This window comes from Pseudopipra pipra, chromosome 14 (genome assembly GCF_036250125.1).
Source record: "Pseudopipra pipra isolate bDixPip1 chromosome 14, bDixPip1.hap1, whole genome shotgun sequence".
NCBI lineage: Eukaryota > Metazoa > Chordata > Aves > Passeriformes > Pipridae > Pseudopipra > Pseudopipra pipra.
In genome coordinates, this window is record NC_087562.1 from 18,581,308 (window position 1) to 18,596,252 (window position 14,945).

The 14,945-nt window shown below is 45.8% G+C and overlaps 1 protein-coding gene across 7 annotated transcripts in view; it reads right to left on the reverse strand.

The window, feature by feature from the left end:
- PEPD (peptidase D) overlaps positions 1–14,945 on the reverse strand; it is a 191,604-nt gene that overhangs the window by 132,935 nt on the left and 43,724 nt on the right. For 2 of the 7 annotated variants that reach the window (XM_064671286.1, XM_064671293.1), the window contains 2 exons: positions 9,145–9,217; positions 669–852 (listed from right to left, as the gene is read on the reverse strand). In XM_064671286.1, coding sequence (XP_064527356.1) covers positions 669–852; positions 9,145–9,217 — 257 coding nt within the window. Of the gene's footprint in view, positions 1–668; positions 853–6,017; positions 6,078–7,007; positions 7,082–7,357; positions 7,378–9,144; positions 9,218–14,945 lie in introns of those variants that run through there. The other 5 variants (XM_064671292.1, XM_064671288.1, XM_064671291.1 and 2 more) reach the window with 5 other exon arrangements.

A 14,945-nucleotide genomic window follows, 5' to 3' on the forward strand; every position in this document is an offset into this window, starting at 1 on the left:
CCTCTAAATACATTAAAATATGTGCTATGTAAATTAGAATTTGCTGGGTTTGTTTCTTCATAACATACAACAGCTCAATTAAATGCACAAAACAAAGTGCTGTAGCAGTCACACAGAGTATGGGATATGCATAATTAGAGTTCTGTTACGCCAACACCCCCAGAACTTGTTAAGTCCTATTTGTGACAGAACACATGGATACTTAAGGAAGAATCTAATTTGTTGTAAATTCCAAGATATATGCTGTTTTGTGGAATATACCAGTATAAAAACATGAAATATGCTTTTCTATTAATTAATTCAGCTTAGGCCCACTGTAACACATTTCATTATGGAAAGAAGGTTGCTTTTCAGGTCACAGACAAGACTGAAAAAATGAAGAAATATTCCACTGCTGTCTTCAAGATTAAGATTTAAACACTGATGAGCAGTAAGGCCTTGAACAGGTTTAGGCCCCTTAAACCAGAAAATGAGCCTGCCCACTAAAGCAGTGAAAGAGAGAGTAACTCAAAGCTGAAGAGGAAATGTTATAAAGAAGCCAATTTGTTTAAGTGGAGCGAGACAATGCACACCCGGAAGACAAAGGAGAATAATTTAAAATCATTTTTAAACTCATGCAGTTGAAGAAAGTTTCTTAATTTGCTTTGAAGTTTTGATTCAGCTCTTACCTGGCGAAACACAATACCAGTGTCAGTACAGTATCTCTGGGTTTCCTCCCCACCCTGCAGCACAACAACTGAATTCTTCTGGACATCCTTGTTCTGTCTCAGCCGCTCACACAGTCGTCTTCTGTTCAAGGCAAAGAGTGCTAAAGGCACTCTCAAGGTCTCATTCCCCAGCCAAAAGGAGGGTCTGGAAGAGAATTTTTTAATTGACAATTAATGGAAGACAAAGACAGCGGTTAGCACAGTTCAGATGCACAGTGTTCATTCCTTCAGTGTAGTTCAGCTCTACAAACAAGAGGCTAATCACAGGGAAGAGATGCTCTATACAAGCATCTGCTCAAGAGACAATCAAACATTGCTCACACAAGCACCAGAGGAAAAAGATGGCAAGAGGAGACAAAGCTGGCTGCAGCTGCAGTCCACAGCATCTCACTCCTTACATTCCTCTAGGTACAGCAACACCAAATGTACATGCAGAAAGCCACTACAGCCTATGTCAGCTGGGGAAAGGCAAAGCAGGAGAGAAGAAAAGGAGTTCTGAGTTGCTGAAAACAGAATTGGAAGGTCACACTAAGTCTGGCAAACTTCACCAAGTCCTTCTGGGTAACGTTCAGTAGCTGAAACAGGGATTGGAGAGAAAAGACGAAGGATAGCAGATGCAGGACAACAGCATTTCCATGCTCACACAGCATCTGCAAATTTCTTTTCTATGTAGGTATGTTTATTCTTGCATGCACACAAGCAGCTTCAGCAGGTCACTGAAGTCAAACACGTGGCCACAGGAGCGTGTTTTGTGTACCAGTGGCCTCCTGCTGTACATCACCACCCACCCCTAAGGCAGCACAAATGTGCTGACACAGCCCCAAAAGTTTCTGGATTCTGGAAGATTGTATTCAACAGAGCTGCAACCAGGAACAGCTTAAGATACAGTTTAAAAGCAGAGAGCTCGCTTATTAAGTAATTTAAGGTGTTCAAACTACTACAAGAATATGTTGCTGAGTCGTTCACATTTGTTACAGGTCTATAAATGCACTTTTTGGAGCTTTACCAGTACAAACACAACAGCTTTTGTAGGATATTGGGGGAGTTCAATCAGATGATGAGAGAAGCATTAAAGAGCAGTCCTGTTGGGTTTTTTATTGTTGTTTTTACGCTTAATATAGCAAAGCTGTGCTTTGGAGCTTCAGTATTATAGATGAATACTGCTTTATCAATAAAATCCTACGATTTGAGTCCAGTTTGTCCCTCTACCTCAGCTTCTTGAAGAGTGACTGACTGGACGGGGGTTTTCTACTACATAGGTTTCTAAGAGGAGATGACAGAAAGGGGCAGCTGAATTGTTACTGTGTTAAGGTGACAAGAAGTGAACCAACCATCAAGGGACTTAACCTTAGAGGAGCAGAGCTCCACATCTTAATTATTATATAGCTTCCATAACCAATCTGAAAGTAACCTTTGATTTATAGCTGCATGACCTCCTGAAAGACTTTATCAACCTCAGAATTGTAAACCCTATAATTTCCTACCGCCAGCATAAAGGAGCTAATAAAATATTTTATTTTACTTATTTATAACTACTTGATAAAACAGCATAGGTGATTTTAGAAGGTGAAAGACTGCTCTTGCTAATCCAATTTGCTGATGGTGCATGAAACCTATATGTGTTTAGTTTTGTTCTTTCCCACACACACCTGATAACCCAGCACCAAGGCAGGTGATCATTATAAGGGCTGCAGACTACCTATTGCAGCACAGCTTGGAAGCACAGCACAAACTTTCATTTTGGGGTACCTATGGCTGTAGAAAGGAGGAAGCAAGTTCATACAATCCTAGCAAAAGCTACTGAAAGTTTTAAATCAGAGAGTGAACCTTAGACTAAAAATAGGCAAGGCTTTTCAGGTACAAAGGTGTGGTTCAGTAACTCAGCAGTGCACAAGAGGCTGAAAACGCTGTTATCCAAACACGATCATCCCCTGGAGTTACAAGATGCAGGGACCTGGAAATCATTTGCTCGTCCTATGGGACATTCATAAAAGGGATGAGAGAACATCATCAGATACCCTTATGTCATATGTTACTCTCAGATCTTTGTACCTGCTGATAAAAAGAAAAAAAAGGCAGAGGTTGTAGCACAACCTGTCTCATGTTTTTCTTCAAAGGAAGGAAAAAAGTCACCTTCATTGCAATTTTACCCACTTCACAAGTTTGAGATCTTTTTCTGTGATTTAAAAAAAAAAAAAAAGAAAAAAGAAAACGAGAAAATTCTGACCTCTCTCCTCCAGGCCTACTCCTACATCCTAGAGCTCATAGGAAGCTGCTACAAAGGCACATTTTCATCTCCCTTAAGTCTACTATTAATGCTTTTATTACACTTAAAACCTTTGACAATCAAAATGAGAGTCAAGGAGAAATAATTATGCCAGGCAGCAATTCCTACTGGTAGCCTCACTAAGCCACTCTAAGCATGCCTTTTACTGGGACCTTAATGCTAGAGCTGAAATGCATTCTGGTGCAAAATGGTGGTTTTCTGCACATTTTCTCTAAGCCCACGGCAAAAGTGTTTTCTTCCTTGGGCATAAGAGATCTCACCTTCCCCGTCTGAACGTGCTGCCACAATATTAATCCACAGCACAATGTGGCCTCTGCAGTTCTAGACTGGCACAGGTTTTTAGGGGCACGGCCTTGGGCTCTGTTTTAGGGCTGCTGTAGCAGTCACAGTGGCTGAGCATGCTGGACCCCACAGCAAGGACTCTGGGACCTGAGGGCTGGGCTGAGTCTTGCTGCAAATCTTGCTCTTAATTCACACCTTGGACAGCACAGGCTTGTCAGGCAATACACCTACTTTCACAACTGAAATTCTACAAAGAAAACCAGCTAAGTTTCAGAGAGAAATTGAACTTAGCAAACTTTGCTTCCTCCACAGCTTTTGTTCTCTCTTTCCTCCTGCAAGCATCCAGATACCAAACTGAGGGCACCCTCATGGATGCACTGCCAACGTGGCACGACACCCACAGGTGCTGCTTTGCCTGCAGAGATTGGGTCACTAGACACAAATGAACCAAGCACGAGCTTCCCACAGCTTACACAGAGAGCTCTATCTAGAGAAGGAACTACAAGCTTTCCATGTTGGTCCGTGATCTCTAATCACTCAACTATATCACACAAGACACACAAATCACAGAATCTTAGAATGGTTTGGGTTGGAAGGGACTTTGAAGACCATCTGGCTCCAACCCCCTGCCATAGGCAGGGATGCCTTCTAGACCAGGTTGAGCAAGGCCTTATCCAACCTGGCTTTGAACACTGCCAGGGTTGAGTCACCCACAACCTCCCTGGGCAATCTGTTCAACATCTCACCACCCTCACAGTAAAGAACTTCTTCCTAATATCCAGCCTAAATTTCCCCTCTTTCAGTTTGTACCCATTACTCCCTGTCCTATCACTACAATTCCTAATGAACAGTCTCTCTTCAGCTTCCCTGCAGGACCCTTCAGATACTGGAAGGTGCTGTGAGGTCTCCACGCAACCTTCTCTTCTCCAGGTTGAACAGCCCCAACTTTCTCAGCTTGTCTTCTTAGGGGAGGTGCTCCAGTCCTCTGATCAACTTCGTGGCCTCCTCTGGACTTGCCCCCACAGAATTATCAGAATTGAATGAACTGGCTGGTCCTTCAAGGTTGGTTTCCAAGGTCTCCAGCATCTCCAGCCACAAACAACTCAGAGCTCTCCTGCAGAGTTACACATTTGATAGCGAAGTGTATTTGATACAAGCACTGCTTTGTGCTGCAGGCCTCCAGGAAGCTTCTGCAAATAAGCCTTAGTCAGCATCACAAGTGGCTACTTGCAAGACCAGGACAGGACAAGAAAAGCTCAGCTTCCTCCTTTTCTCCAGTCTGGTTCAACAACTGCTCAGTCTGGTAAAGGCCTCCCACAGTAGCTGACAGTTTCCTGCTGGCTGCCACACACAATTTTTATGATCACTTAGGCCCAAGCTCACAGAAGAGCTCTTTTATTTTATTACAGTGGAAGTGAAATGTGGCTAGGAACATTAAACTACATCTGCTTCTTTACAGGATATTTTTCTTTTGCCTGGAACTGCTGATTTTCAATGCTTATTTCAGAAGTTTTATATCTTCAGAGAGCTTACATTTTGGCACTGTATGATCCATCTAACATTTTGGATTTGTTGCAATGCAACCACCAGAACACACTGGTAACCAAAAACCCTATTTTATTTCTGGTTTTCCTACCATTTCTCAGTTAACCTTTTGTACTTCTGATTCTTTTCAGCAGAAAATTCATGGAATGGCCATTTCTCTTCTACTGAGGTCCCGCAGATTTCAATGAGGATGAGAAACCACTGAAACTACTTTTCAACGAGTTATCACTTGTTTGTTGACTGGGCCTTACTTATTTGTTTTGAGTAACAGATTTATCAACATCAGCCTGAAGCCTTGACAATTTCCAATGCTGTTCCCACACCAAATACCTGAAGCTCAGGAGGCCTACACTTAACAGCAGCACAGGCACAAGCAAACGGACGATGCAACGAAACAGTAAAAGCAATTAGTGCTGTTCAAGACGTGAAATGCATGTTGTCTTCACGGCAAACCCAGCGCTCCTTGTGCGGTCGGCTGTGGAAATCCCAGAGCCTCCCCACGCCCCAGCCCCGGCTCGATCCAGGGATGCAGGAGCATCCCTGCCCAGGGAACGCCTGATCAGTGCTGGGGGAACCCTGGGTCAGGAGGGGACCCCACCGGGAGGCGACCTGTCCCCAAAGACACCGTCAGAGCCCAGTCCCAGACCCGGCTTTGGCAGCCACGAAAAGTTACCCCCTCATTTTGATAGAGTTTTTAATGGCACCTTCCTACAGCACTGGAAGAAGTGGCTGAATTCAGGTATAAAATGTGGGAGAACGCTCGTGCTATGCAATCCAAGCCAGCTTTAAGCGCCACTTCCAAACCTAACAGAGCCGAAGGGATAACCCACGGCTCGGGAGGAGGCGCTGCGAGCCGACCCGGCGGGGCAAGGGGGGCCCGTGGGACCCTCCACAGCTCTCCCCGCCCCGCGCAAAACCCGAAATCCTTTCGGGGACCCGCCGCTGCAGCGCGGGCAGCCCGGCCTGCCCCGCAGGCTGCCCGGCCCCAGCCTGTGCCCGCCGGCCGGGGCACCCCCGACCCGTCCTCACCCCTGCGAGACCCCGCCGGGCCGGGCCAGGAGCAGGGAGAGGGGAGCGGGGGCAGCCGGGCTGGGAGCGGGGCGCACTTACCGCGCCGGGCCGGGAGCGGGGAGAGGGGAGAGGGGAGCGGGAGGCAGGGACCGGGGACCGGGGATGGGGACGCGGGGCGCACTCACCCCGCAGCCGCGGCCATGTTCGCTCCCGGCGCCGCCGTCACGTGACGGCAGCACCGCCTCGGCGGGGGGACGGGCGGGGCGGGGAGAGGGGCGGGGGTATGGACACGGTCAGGGACACGGACACGGGCACGGACACGGACACGGACACGGGCGCGGACACGGTCAGGGACACGGACACACGGACACACGGACACGGACACACCGCTCTGACCTCTGCGGGCTGACACACCGCTCTGTGCCCCGGGTGGGCATGGACACGGACAGGGGCACACCGCTCTGACCCCCCCAGCTGGGCACGGACACACCGCTCTGCTCTCCCGGGGCTGACACACCGCTCTGTCCCCGGGCACGGACACACCGCTCTGTCCCCGGGCACGGACACACCGCTCTGTCCCTGGGGCTCACACACCGCTCTGTCCCCGGGCACGGACACACCGCTCTGTCCCCGGGGCTCACACACCGCTCTGTCCCGGGGCTGACGCACCGCTCTGTCCCCGGGGCTCACACACCGCTCTGTCCCGGGGCTCACACACCGCTCTGTCCCCGGACACACCGCTCTGTCCCCGGGGCTGACACACCGCTCTGTCCCCGGGCACGGACACACCGCTCTGTTCCCGGGGCTGACACACCGCTCTGTCCCTGGGGCTCACACACCGCTCTGTCCCCGGGGCTCACACACCGCTCTGTCCCGGGGCTCACACACCGCTCTGTTCCCGGGGCTGACACACCGCTCTGTCCCTGGGGCTCACACACCGCTCTGTCCCCGGGGCTCACACACCGCTCTGTCCCCGGACACGGACACACCGCTCTGTCCCCGGGGCTCACACACCGCTCTGTCCCCGGGGCTCACACACCGCTCTGACCCCCGGGCCGGGGCTCCCCACCCGGCTTCAGCCACAGCTCCGCGATGGGACAGGCCCTGGGCGGCGCTCCCTGTTTCTGGACGGGTGACATCCTTCGGGATGCTCTGCAGCGGCCCCGACCCCTCACCTCGTGCGCTGGCTTCTTGTACACCAAAAAATTACAGTCATGGAAGCCAAGAGCTGCGTAATGTAAATACAGCCTCTCACAGGGATTGCTGTCTCACCTCTGGACCTCCCCTAAATAAATAGTTGCTCAAAAACCCGTGTAACGCGCAGTCCTGCTGTGAGCCCTGGAAGAGACGCTTTCCAACTGCACGTTGAAGAGGAGGAGGGTTTCACGGCAGCCTTAGGGCACGGTGTGCTGGAGCCATCGCCAGCCCCTGGGCTCGCCCCACTCTGCTGTGTTTCACTCCTGTTCACACAGATTTCTTCAGAACTTGGAGTGACTTGTTCTCGCCTCAAAATTATAAGATTTACCTGAAGAAACCATCATAGCCCAGGGTTCATGTGCCCAGTAACTCATACAGCCGCAAAAGGAAATAAATACCCAGGACCATGAAAGACCAGATAAGGAGTGAGAGACTGGAGCTCTGCTCTGTGACCTGAATACAGTGTCCGCTGCTCTGTGCCTCATAAAGCAGTGATAAGTACAGCTCTGAGCTGGCAGGTATCCCTCCCTCCCTGCAAAGAAAGCCTGAGTCCTCACTCTGCTGCTCCTCAGCAATGCCACTGCTCTGTTGGGCTGGCACTGATCTCAAAAGCAAGTGCTGTGATACGTGAAATATTTGGCTACTGCACGTGGAGAGTCTGCTTCGACCACGGAGCTCAGGGAAGACAGGAATGCAGGGCAGTGAGAAGAGGGGGCAGAGGACAATCATAAAATACATGTAGCTTCAAGTTCCTGCTTGTTATGACAGATCAGTGAATTGGAAATGTACATGATTAAAATCTTTCTTTTGATTGGCCAAATTGTCCTCTAGAAGTTGGGAGAAAAGTGCAGCTACTCAGGCACAGCTGGCTCTGAAGTGATGTGTGAAAGCTGCAGGGCAGGCACAAGCAAAGATTGATTTCAGGAAGTCTGGAGAGGAGCGTGTTGATTAATAAAATTAGAAAAGCCAAGTGGTGATCATTTAGCTCTTTATGTTTTTATGTCCAAAGGTCAGAGACCTTTAGTACAAAATATATAGTGAAATAATCAAAAGCTTCTTTCATGAACTGCACATTTGACAAGTAACAATACTTACTTTGGGCTCCAAATTCATGGATAAAGCCCCATTTTAGACATAATTGATAGGCTGTTGAATTTCAAGAACCTTCCTTCAGTTTATGCAGCCTGGAAAAAAAAAAATTAATGTGAACTGTAGCAAAATATTTTACCACTTTAAGTTCCCTAGTGGTGCTCCCTTCTGCTTAGGCTCCAGCAGAATCACTGGGAGGAGGCAGGGATGCTCATTTTGCTTTTCCTTCTCCTGTCACGAATAGGGAGAAAAGACTAAAGCCTTCAAGGCACTCTTCCAAATACTGTCATTAGTGGCTTCGGGCATTCATCCTTCCCTGCTCCCCTTTGCCTACCCTTACACTTGTCCTCTGTAGTGTACATTGTAGTATCTGATCTCTAAAATGGGTTTTCTCTGTCCTGTTTATTTCAATTTCCTCACCTCTTTCCCTTGGTCATTTAACCTGCCTTCCAAACACAATCACCAGATTTAGAAGTTACCTGCAGAGTATTAAATCTCAGCAGAAAATAAGACTACATTCATTGGGGGAGGGGGAGTTTTTATGTTGTTTATTACCTAAAATACCCTGTTCTCGTGTCTCAGGATTTAAAATAATGGAACTTCTGCACTGTGCACAAATGAAACTCATTTGCAAGGAGGCTGAACTGGCAGCCAGCTAAAATGCCAGCCACAGGAATGATACTGGCTGCCAGACTGGGAGCAAGACCAGCTTTATTGCACACATAGATAATTCTGATTCTCTCTGCACTGCATTTGACTCTGCAACTGAGATAATGCAGGGGTAGACCTTAATATCTGAGAGGCTAGTTTAGAGCAGTTCCCTCTACACTAAGGTTTGACTGTCACTTATCTCCCAGCAGGAGTTCACTCTGTGATCAAGAACACCCTCTCTGAGGCTGAATGCCAGATTTTGCACTTGTGGCAGCTTCAGAATTCCCACTGTAGCTGTTTGGACATAAAAGAGATGCAACACTGCAACATATGATGTGATGGGATGGAATTCTGCACTGGCCCTCTGTATTTTACCTGTTCATACTGCCATCCAGGCAGGATCCAAAGAGTTCAGCACCATCAGTGCTGAGTGCTTCTGTTATCTTAGCTGAAAAGAAATAATGTTAGGTTAATAAACCTTCTTTTTATTATACAAAAATAACACAACTGTTGTGAATACAGGTCAAGGCATGTTCTCCTGGTTTTAGGGTCCAATAGATGAAAATCCAAAGCCACACTGAGAACATGGGACCACGGTAAGAAATCTGGAGCTGCCAATACCATGATATGAAGTGGGGAATAGGGTCTAATGAGTGACTAAAGTCACCCTCCCTTTCCTGGATATATGATTTCACTACAAGTTTCAACTGATTTCCTAAATATCTAGAAAGTTTCCATACTATATGTAGCACCACAAAACCAGAAATAATGGGAAATGCTGATTTATCAGCACAGAAGTTTTTCTAAGTTCGATTGGATCTGTGTTTCTGCTGAATATTCCTCAAAACTTTTGGAAGGTAGAACACTGCTGGCTGAAATGCTCTGTGACCTTCTTCACTTGCATGGGGGAGCACTGGCTAAGCAAAGAACAACAGGTAGATTTTGTAGGTATTTGAGTAAAAGTATTTTATTCATTATAGGGTCAGCTGTTAGTCCAAAGTAATTACATAGTTTGCTGTGTTAAAATGTGTTAATACTGTGGGGTTTTTTAATAGAATCACTACACACGGACCCCTAGCTGCCTTTGTTTGATACAGTGGCCACAAGTCTTTAATGTGGAATTGAGATTACAAGGTCCCTTCAAAGTAACAGATTGAACAAAAGCATCTGCCTTTAGCATTTTCATCATGAAACAATTTTGAGTAAATTTTCCCTGAAGCACTAAATGTATACTGCTGTATTGATCTGTTGGATCTTGAAATAAAAGTGTGATTTTCCCAAAGCCTGCTTGAACTAAATTATTATAAAAGACAAGAAAGGTAAAGCATTACATTGCCTCATTACTCTCACCATTGACTTTCACTTCTGAGTAAGAAAATCTAGTACATACAAAGTGTGCCCATCAAGGATCAGACAGTCTAAGGGGGCTTCTCCAGAGATTGATTGATCTTCAGAAAATGTTATAATTTTTGACTTTTTTGGGATTTTTTTAGGTTCCTTAATATAGACTGTAATTGTTTCATTTAAATCAGTCTGCCCACCAGTATTTATAAGTTGCTGCCACAGAAACTACTTTCTCATCAAAATGTATTAAAACAGCACTATCAAAACTGCTTGGAAGACTTCTTCTTTGTGGGAGGTTTGGTTTGTCAGGTTTATTTAAGATTTAGTGGCCAACGTGACGTTCTCTGTCATGTTTCTCTAATATCTCTGGCTGCTTGAAAGAATCAATTTTTGTATATTGCAACATATTGGTTTGCTTCAATAAAAGGAGACTTCTCAATGATTTGCAGTCTGTTTGCTCATATATTGTGTTTTTTGCTAACCCACGGGCCAGGAAGGCACAGTTTTTGTCTGTCTGTGTGTCCTTTGCACAGTGCCCAGCACCATGGCTCCTTTTTGTTTTTCTGAGGGTTGTGTGCCCTTGTACTGCATAAAAAAATATGCTGTTCATATGCATATTCATGTGCAGTTCAGTCATGCCCAATTGCCAGGTATAAGAGATAAGCCACTATCCTGTGTTTCCTTTTTTAGAACCATTACTAGTTAGAATGGTGGATGGACATTTTTGTTCCTTCTAAGTAAGTTTTAACCAAAGTACTGTAGTGAAATTTTGCAATGGGAGGTTTAGGAGATGAATGTAGTAAGAACCACTGGAGCCACCACCCCAACAGCATCACTGAAGGTGCAGGAGACACCACATCTGGGAACAAAATTCCTTTGCATTACTCATGATTTATTTCCTCAGCATTTCTCACTTCCAAATGCACAGCCTTTTTCTACAAAGAGAGTGGCTCACTGGCTGTATTTTCAAAGGCACAACCAAAGGAGCTTTGCACTATCTTCTAGAGTAGAAGTGTGGAAAGAGGCTGGTCAAGCTTCTGTTCTGTGTTACAGAAAATTTCTCTAGCCAGCATATATGAACAAATGACCATTTGTACAATGGGAAAGCATCACTTCTCATGCAATTCCCTGTGGTACCACAAATTTACCTCAACCCTTGCAATATATTGTGCAGTTATAATATAGAAGATGTTTACAAGTCTTATTTTTTCTTTCATTACTGTCTGCATAATATACTCTCCACCCAGTGCATAACAAATCCCCAAACAAGCTTATAATATGCTTATGTAAATAACTTCTCAAAAGAGTAATGCCTTCAGGTTTTTGCAGATTATGATCCATATCTTCACACTGATTTAAAGTCAGATTCCCCACTTTTTTGGTAAGAAAATCCTCTTTAATTATTGTTTATATAGAATGTATTTTCCACTCTGAGATCTTGCATTAAAATTTTAAGCCACTGGTTTATCAAGATCTGCATTTTGTTTATGATGAAGAAATTGCTTTCTCTTACACGGACATATTAGAATTATCTGAAATTAGTTCTTTCAGGCTTTGCAGAGGCAACATTTCTTTTTTCTCCTTGAAACAGTCCTGCCCTCCTTGCTAGGAAAGGAAGACATGCCTCTTGTGATGCTGCCCTCTAATGCCGGGAACCACTGCTCCTGCAGCTCTGCCTTTGTCGTGCTGTGGTGTGACAACAGTCGGTGCAGGGATGACAGCGAGGTTGCCATGGAGCCGTGTCTGCCACCACAGGAACTCGGTGGTGCAGCTGTTCCTGGCCAAAAGTCATCAGTGCTCCTGCCCCAAAGTGTCTCCCAGGGTTGGCCCTCAGTGCCAACTGCAGATGATGAAATAAATTACTTCCTTTTCCTACAAACCACTCATCTAATCTCCTCTGCATCTGACTGGAAATTTAACCCAGCAGGCTCCTGCCTTCAATTTAAACCCCAGAAAACCCCAAGTGATAAGCAACTTGCCATCAGATTATCTAATCACAGCTTATGTCCTGGGACTGCAGCACTGTTTCAGTTTGGTCAGACCACTTGCACTACCCAGTGTCCAAAGCCCACTCCCATGAGCAAGCTTTAAACCTGGGAGCTTAGGAAGGAACAGGGGGATTGTGTATTAACATCCTAGAGGACAGAGAAGATAAAGAACAAGAGCTTGTGAATCAGGGAATTCAATTATCTTTTGAACTGTAAAAAATGGCTATTTTATACAACTGCTGTCTCCTCAAAAGACAACACACAGTCTCTCTCCAAGCAGTGGGAACTGTGCCAAAAGCAGGGAATTCACTAAGGGTGTTATCCATCTCTTTGCCTTTTAATGAATCAACTGACTAACACTTATTTTTTAAACGGGTCATAGTTACAGGCATTTTTCAAAACCTACCAATTTGATAAGAGTATGACTCAGTTTATTGTAGAGACAGCCCTCATTTGCAGTGTGCAGCTGTCCTCCAGGTGCCTTGTGCTGGCACCTCCCTGCACAAGTCACACTGGGCACAGGTATCTACAAAGTGACTTGGATGCACACGTGGAAATGAGGCTCAAGGAGAGTCAAAGTGGGCAACAAAACTGATATTTACTGTCACCATCTTCTGCTGCCCAGCCTCTAAATTCAAATCTCATTGTCAGTTTTTAGCCTCGCAGTTATGAATGTAGAGGTGATGGTTACCTGCCGTCTCAAAAAAACTGTGTTGCTAAACCACCCTTCAGTTCTGCACAAGTTTAAACTACTGTGAGGACAGTTGCCCTTGGTTCCCACCAGCACTAGCAGCATTAATGTCATTTGTGCTAAGGAGATTCAGAAAGGAAGCTCAAAGAATGTGTGTGGTTTAACTGTGTGTGTGTGGTGTTTCCAAGCATCCTATGTTTCAGGTGGCATCTGTCTGCATCCTCGAAAAGAAAAAGGCTCATACAATTTCACTGATGTGGTGCTACAGCTGTGCCATTTTTTCTGCCTTAAGCCCTGACAGGCATCTTTGTTTGTTTGTATGCAGAGACCCTGTTTGAACTGTTGCCTGGTGTCCTTGCTTTGTATGCTGGCAGGAGAGGTGATTTTTTTTTTTTGTTTTGTTCTCATTTTCAGAAAAAGTGGTAACTTTTTTTGCATCTATTACTGTTGGCAGCAATAACTCTTCTAGTCCAGGCTCACATCATATGATGGCCAGAGATAAAGGCTTCAGCTTCAGAAAATAATGTGGGTTCTCACTGAGTCCCAGAACTGAGGAGATGCCAATCAGCAGCAAAGTGCAGGCTTCACCCTGGGATGCTGCTGTTAGCAGGCAGCCTGCTGTCCTCCAGCCCCAGCTTCCTTCTCAGTGATAACATTTAGGGCTTTACCCTGAATATCAGGAGGTATAAGGCAGGTACAATCCAGAACAGTTCCAATATTAAATGTGACGTGACAGTGCTAATTTAGGACCTGGCCTTGTGCATTTAATTCCTGCTGATTGAATGTTCTAACTGTGCAGCAGCCCTTTCCTGATAACACCTTTCCTCTTGTATGGAGTAGGGGCAGAAAAGAAACAACATTGCTGCTTTCCCAAGGGGTAATTTTCACTTGTTTCCAAACAAATAACCGACAGAGAAGGTGAAACCTCTTCTGGCGCAGGCTTCTTTCTGAAAATCCCACCTTAGGGCATTTTGGTACCGTCCACCAGCTCATCAGCAGCTCCAGGCTGCACACAGCTCTCCCTCGCTGTGTGAGGTTTTCCCAGTTTCACTCTTCTGCAGCAAGAATGGGAAAACAAATCTCTGAGCCACACCACAAAGCGGGCCCAGTGACAGGCTGACTAATGGTGCTTTGACAACATCCAATAGATTTTATAGAGATTAAGGTCTCGTCAGAAATTTGTCAGCAGTAGTTTAGGAAATACTTGCAGAAGATTTGCAGAGTGAAGAGCTCTGTGGGTGTTTGCTGTTTGGCTATCTACATAAACAAACAGCTGGTGCAGCTGGAATAAAATCAGCAAAGTTGTTACTAATTTAGATTCTTCGGGCATGTCTCTGCTCCAGGCACAGAAATGACTGTGCTGGAGCATACTGGTACCCCAGCTATTTTTAAACTACCTAGCGTGGTCCTGGAGGAAGTTCAACTACAGTAGCACAGAGCTCATCATGGATTCATTTACTCGGCTTTTTGGCTCAAATATTAGTGCCAACAGGATTAGCTAAACCCTTTTAAAATGAGAAAAAGGAGATACAAAGGACTTGATTCAGCAACAGTCTGATTCAAAGAGAAAACTCACAGTTGCTCACACTAGGAGCTGTGACAGGCTACATAGATGAAGACAAGAAGCTTAAATTTGCTATAGTGGACAACACAGAGGGGCAGGGAGCCAGAAAACACAGTGGCTGCTGTGGAGAAGGGTCTGGCCTTCTGTGAATCCTCCATGTCACTGCAAATGGAAAATGTCACATGGAAAAGAAGGAGACTCCTTTTAATAAAGAGTCACTGGGGTAATGTGCAGTAGAAGAGGAGGAGGGACTGTGTCTGGACTTGTTTATCTGCAAGGAGCTTTATGTGCTGCAAGAGCTCTGACTTACTGCTTCTAGAAGGCTTTTCTAACTCAAGTGTCAAAGTTCAGGGACCTTTCCCACATTCCCAGTGGTAGCTGGCAGAACCACCCCTTTGTAATGATTTCTTATAACAGTGACTTGTTTTATGCATGTGACTTTTGCTCGTTAGGAGCTAGTCAGACAAGCAAGACAGGCAATAGCCCAAGGCAGTCAAATGCTCCCTGTGTGATGACTTCTGGCTAAGAGGAAGGACCTAATAACCTATTGACCTACCCCTAAGCTGAGATTTATGATCCTTGCTAGCTT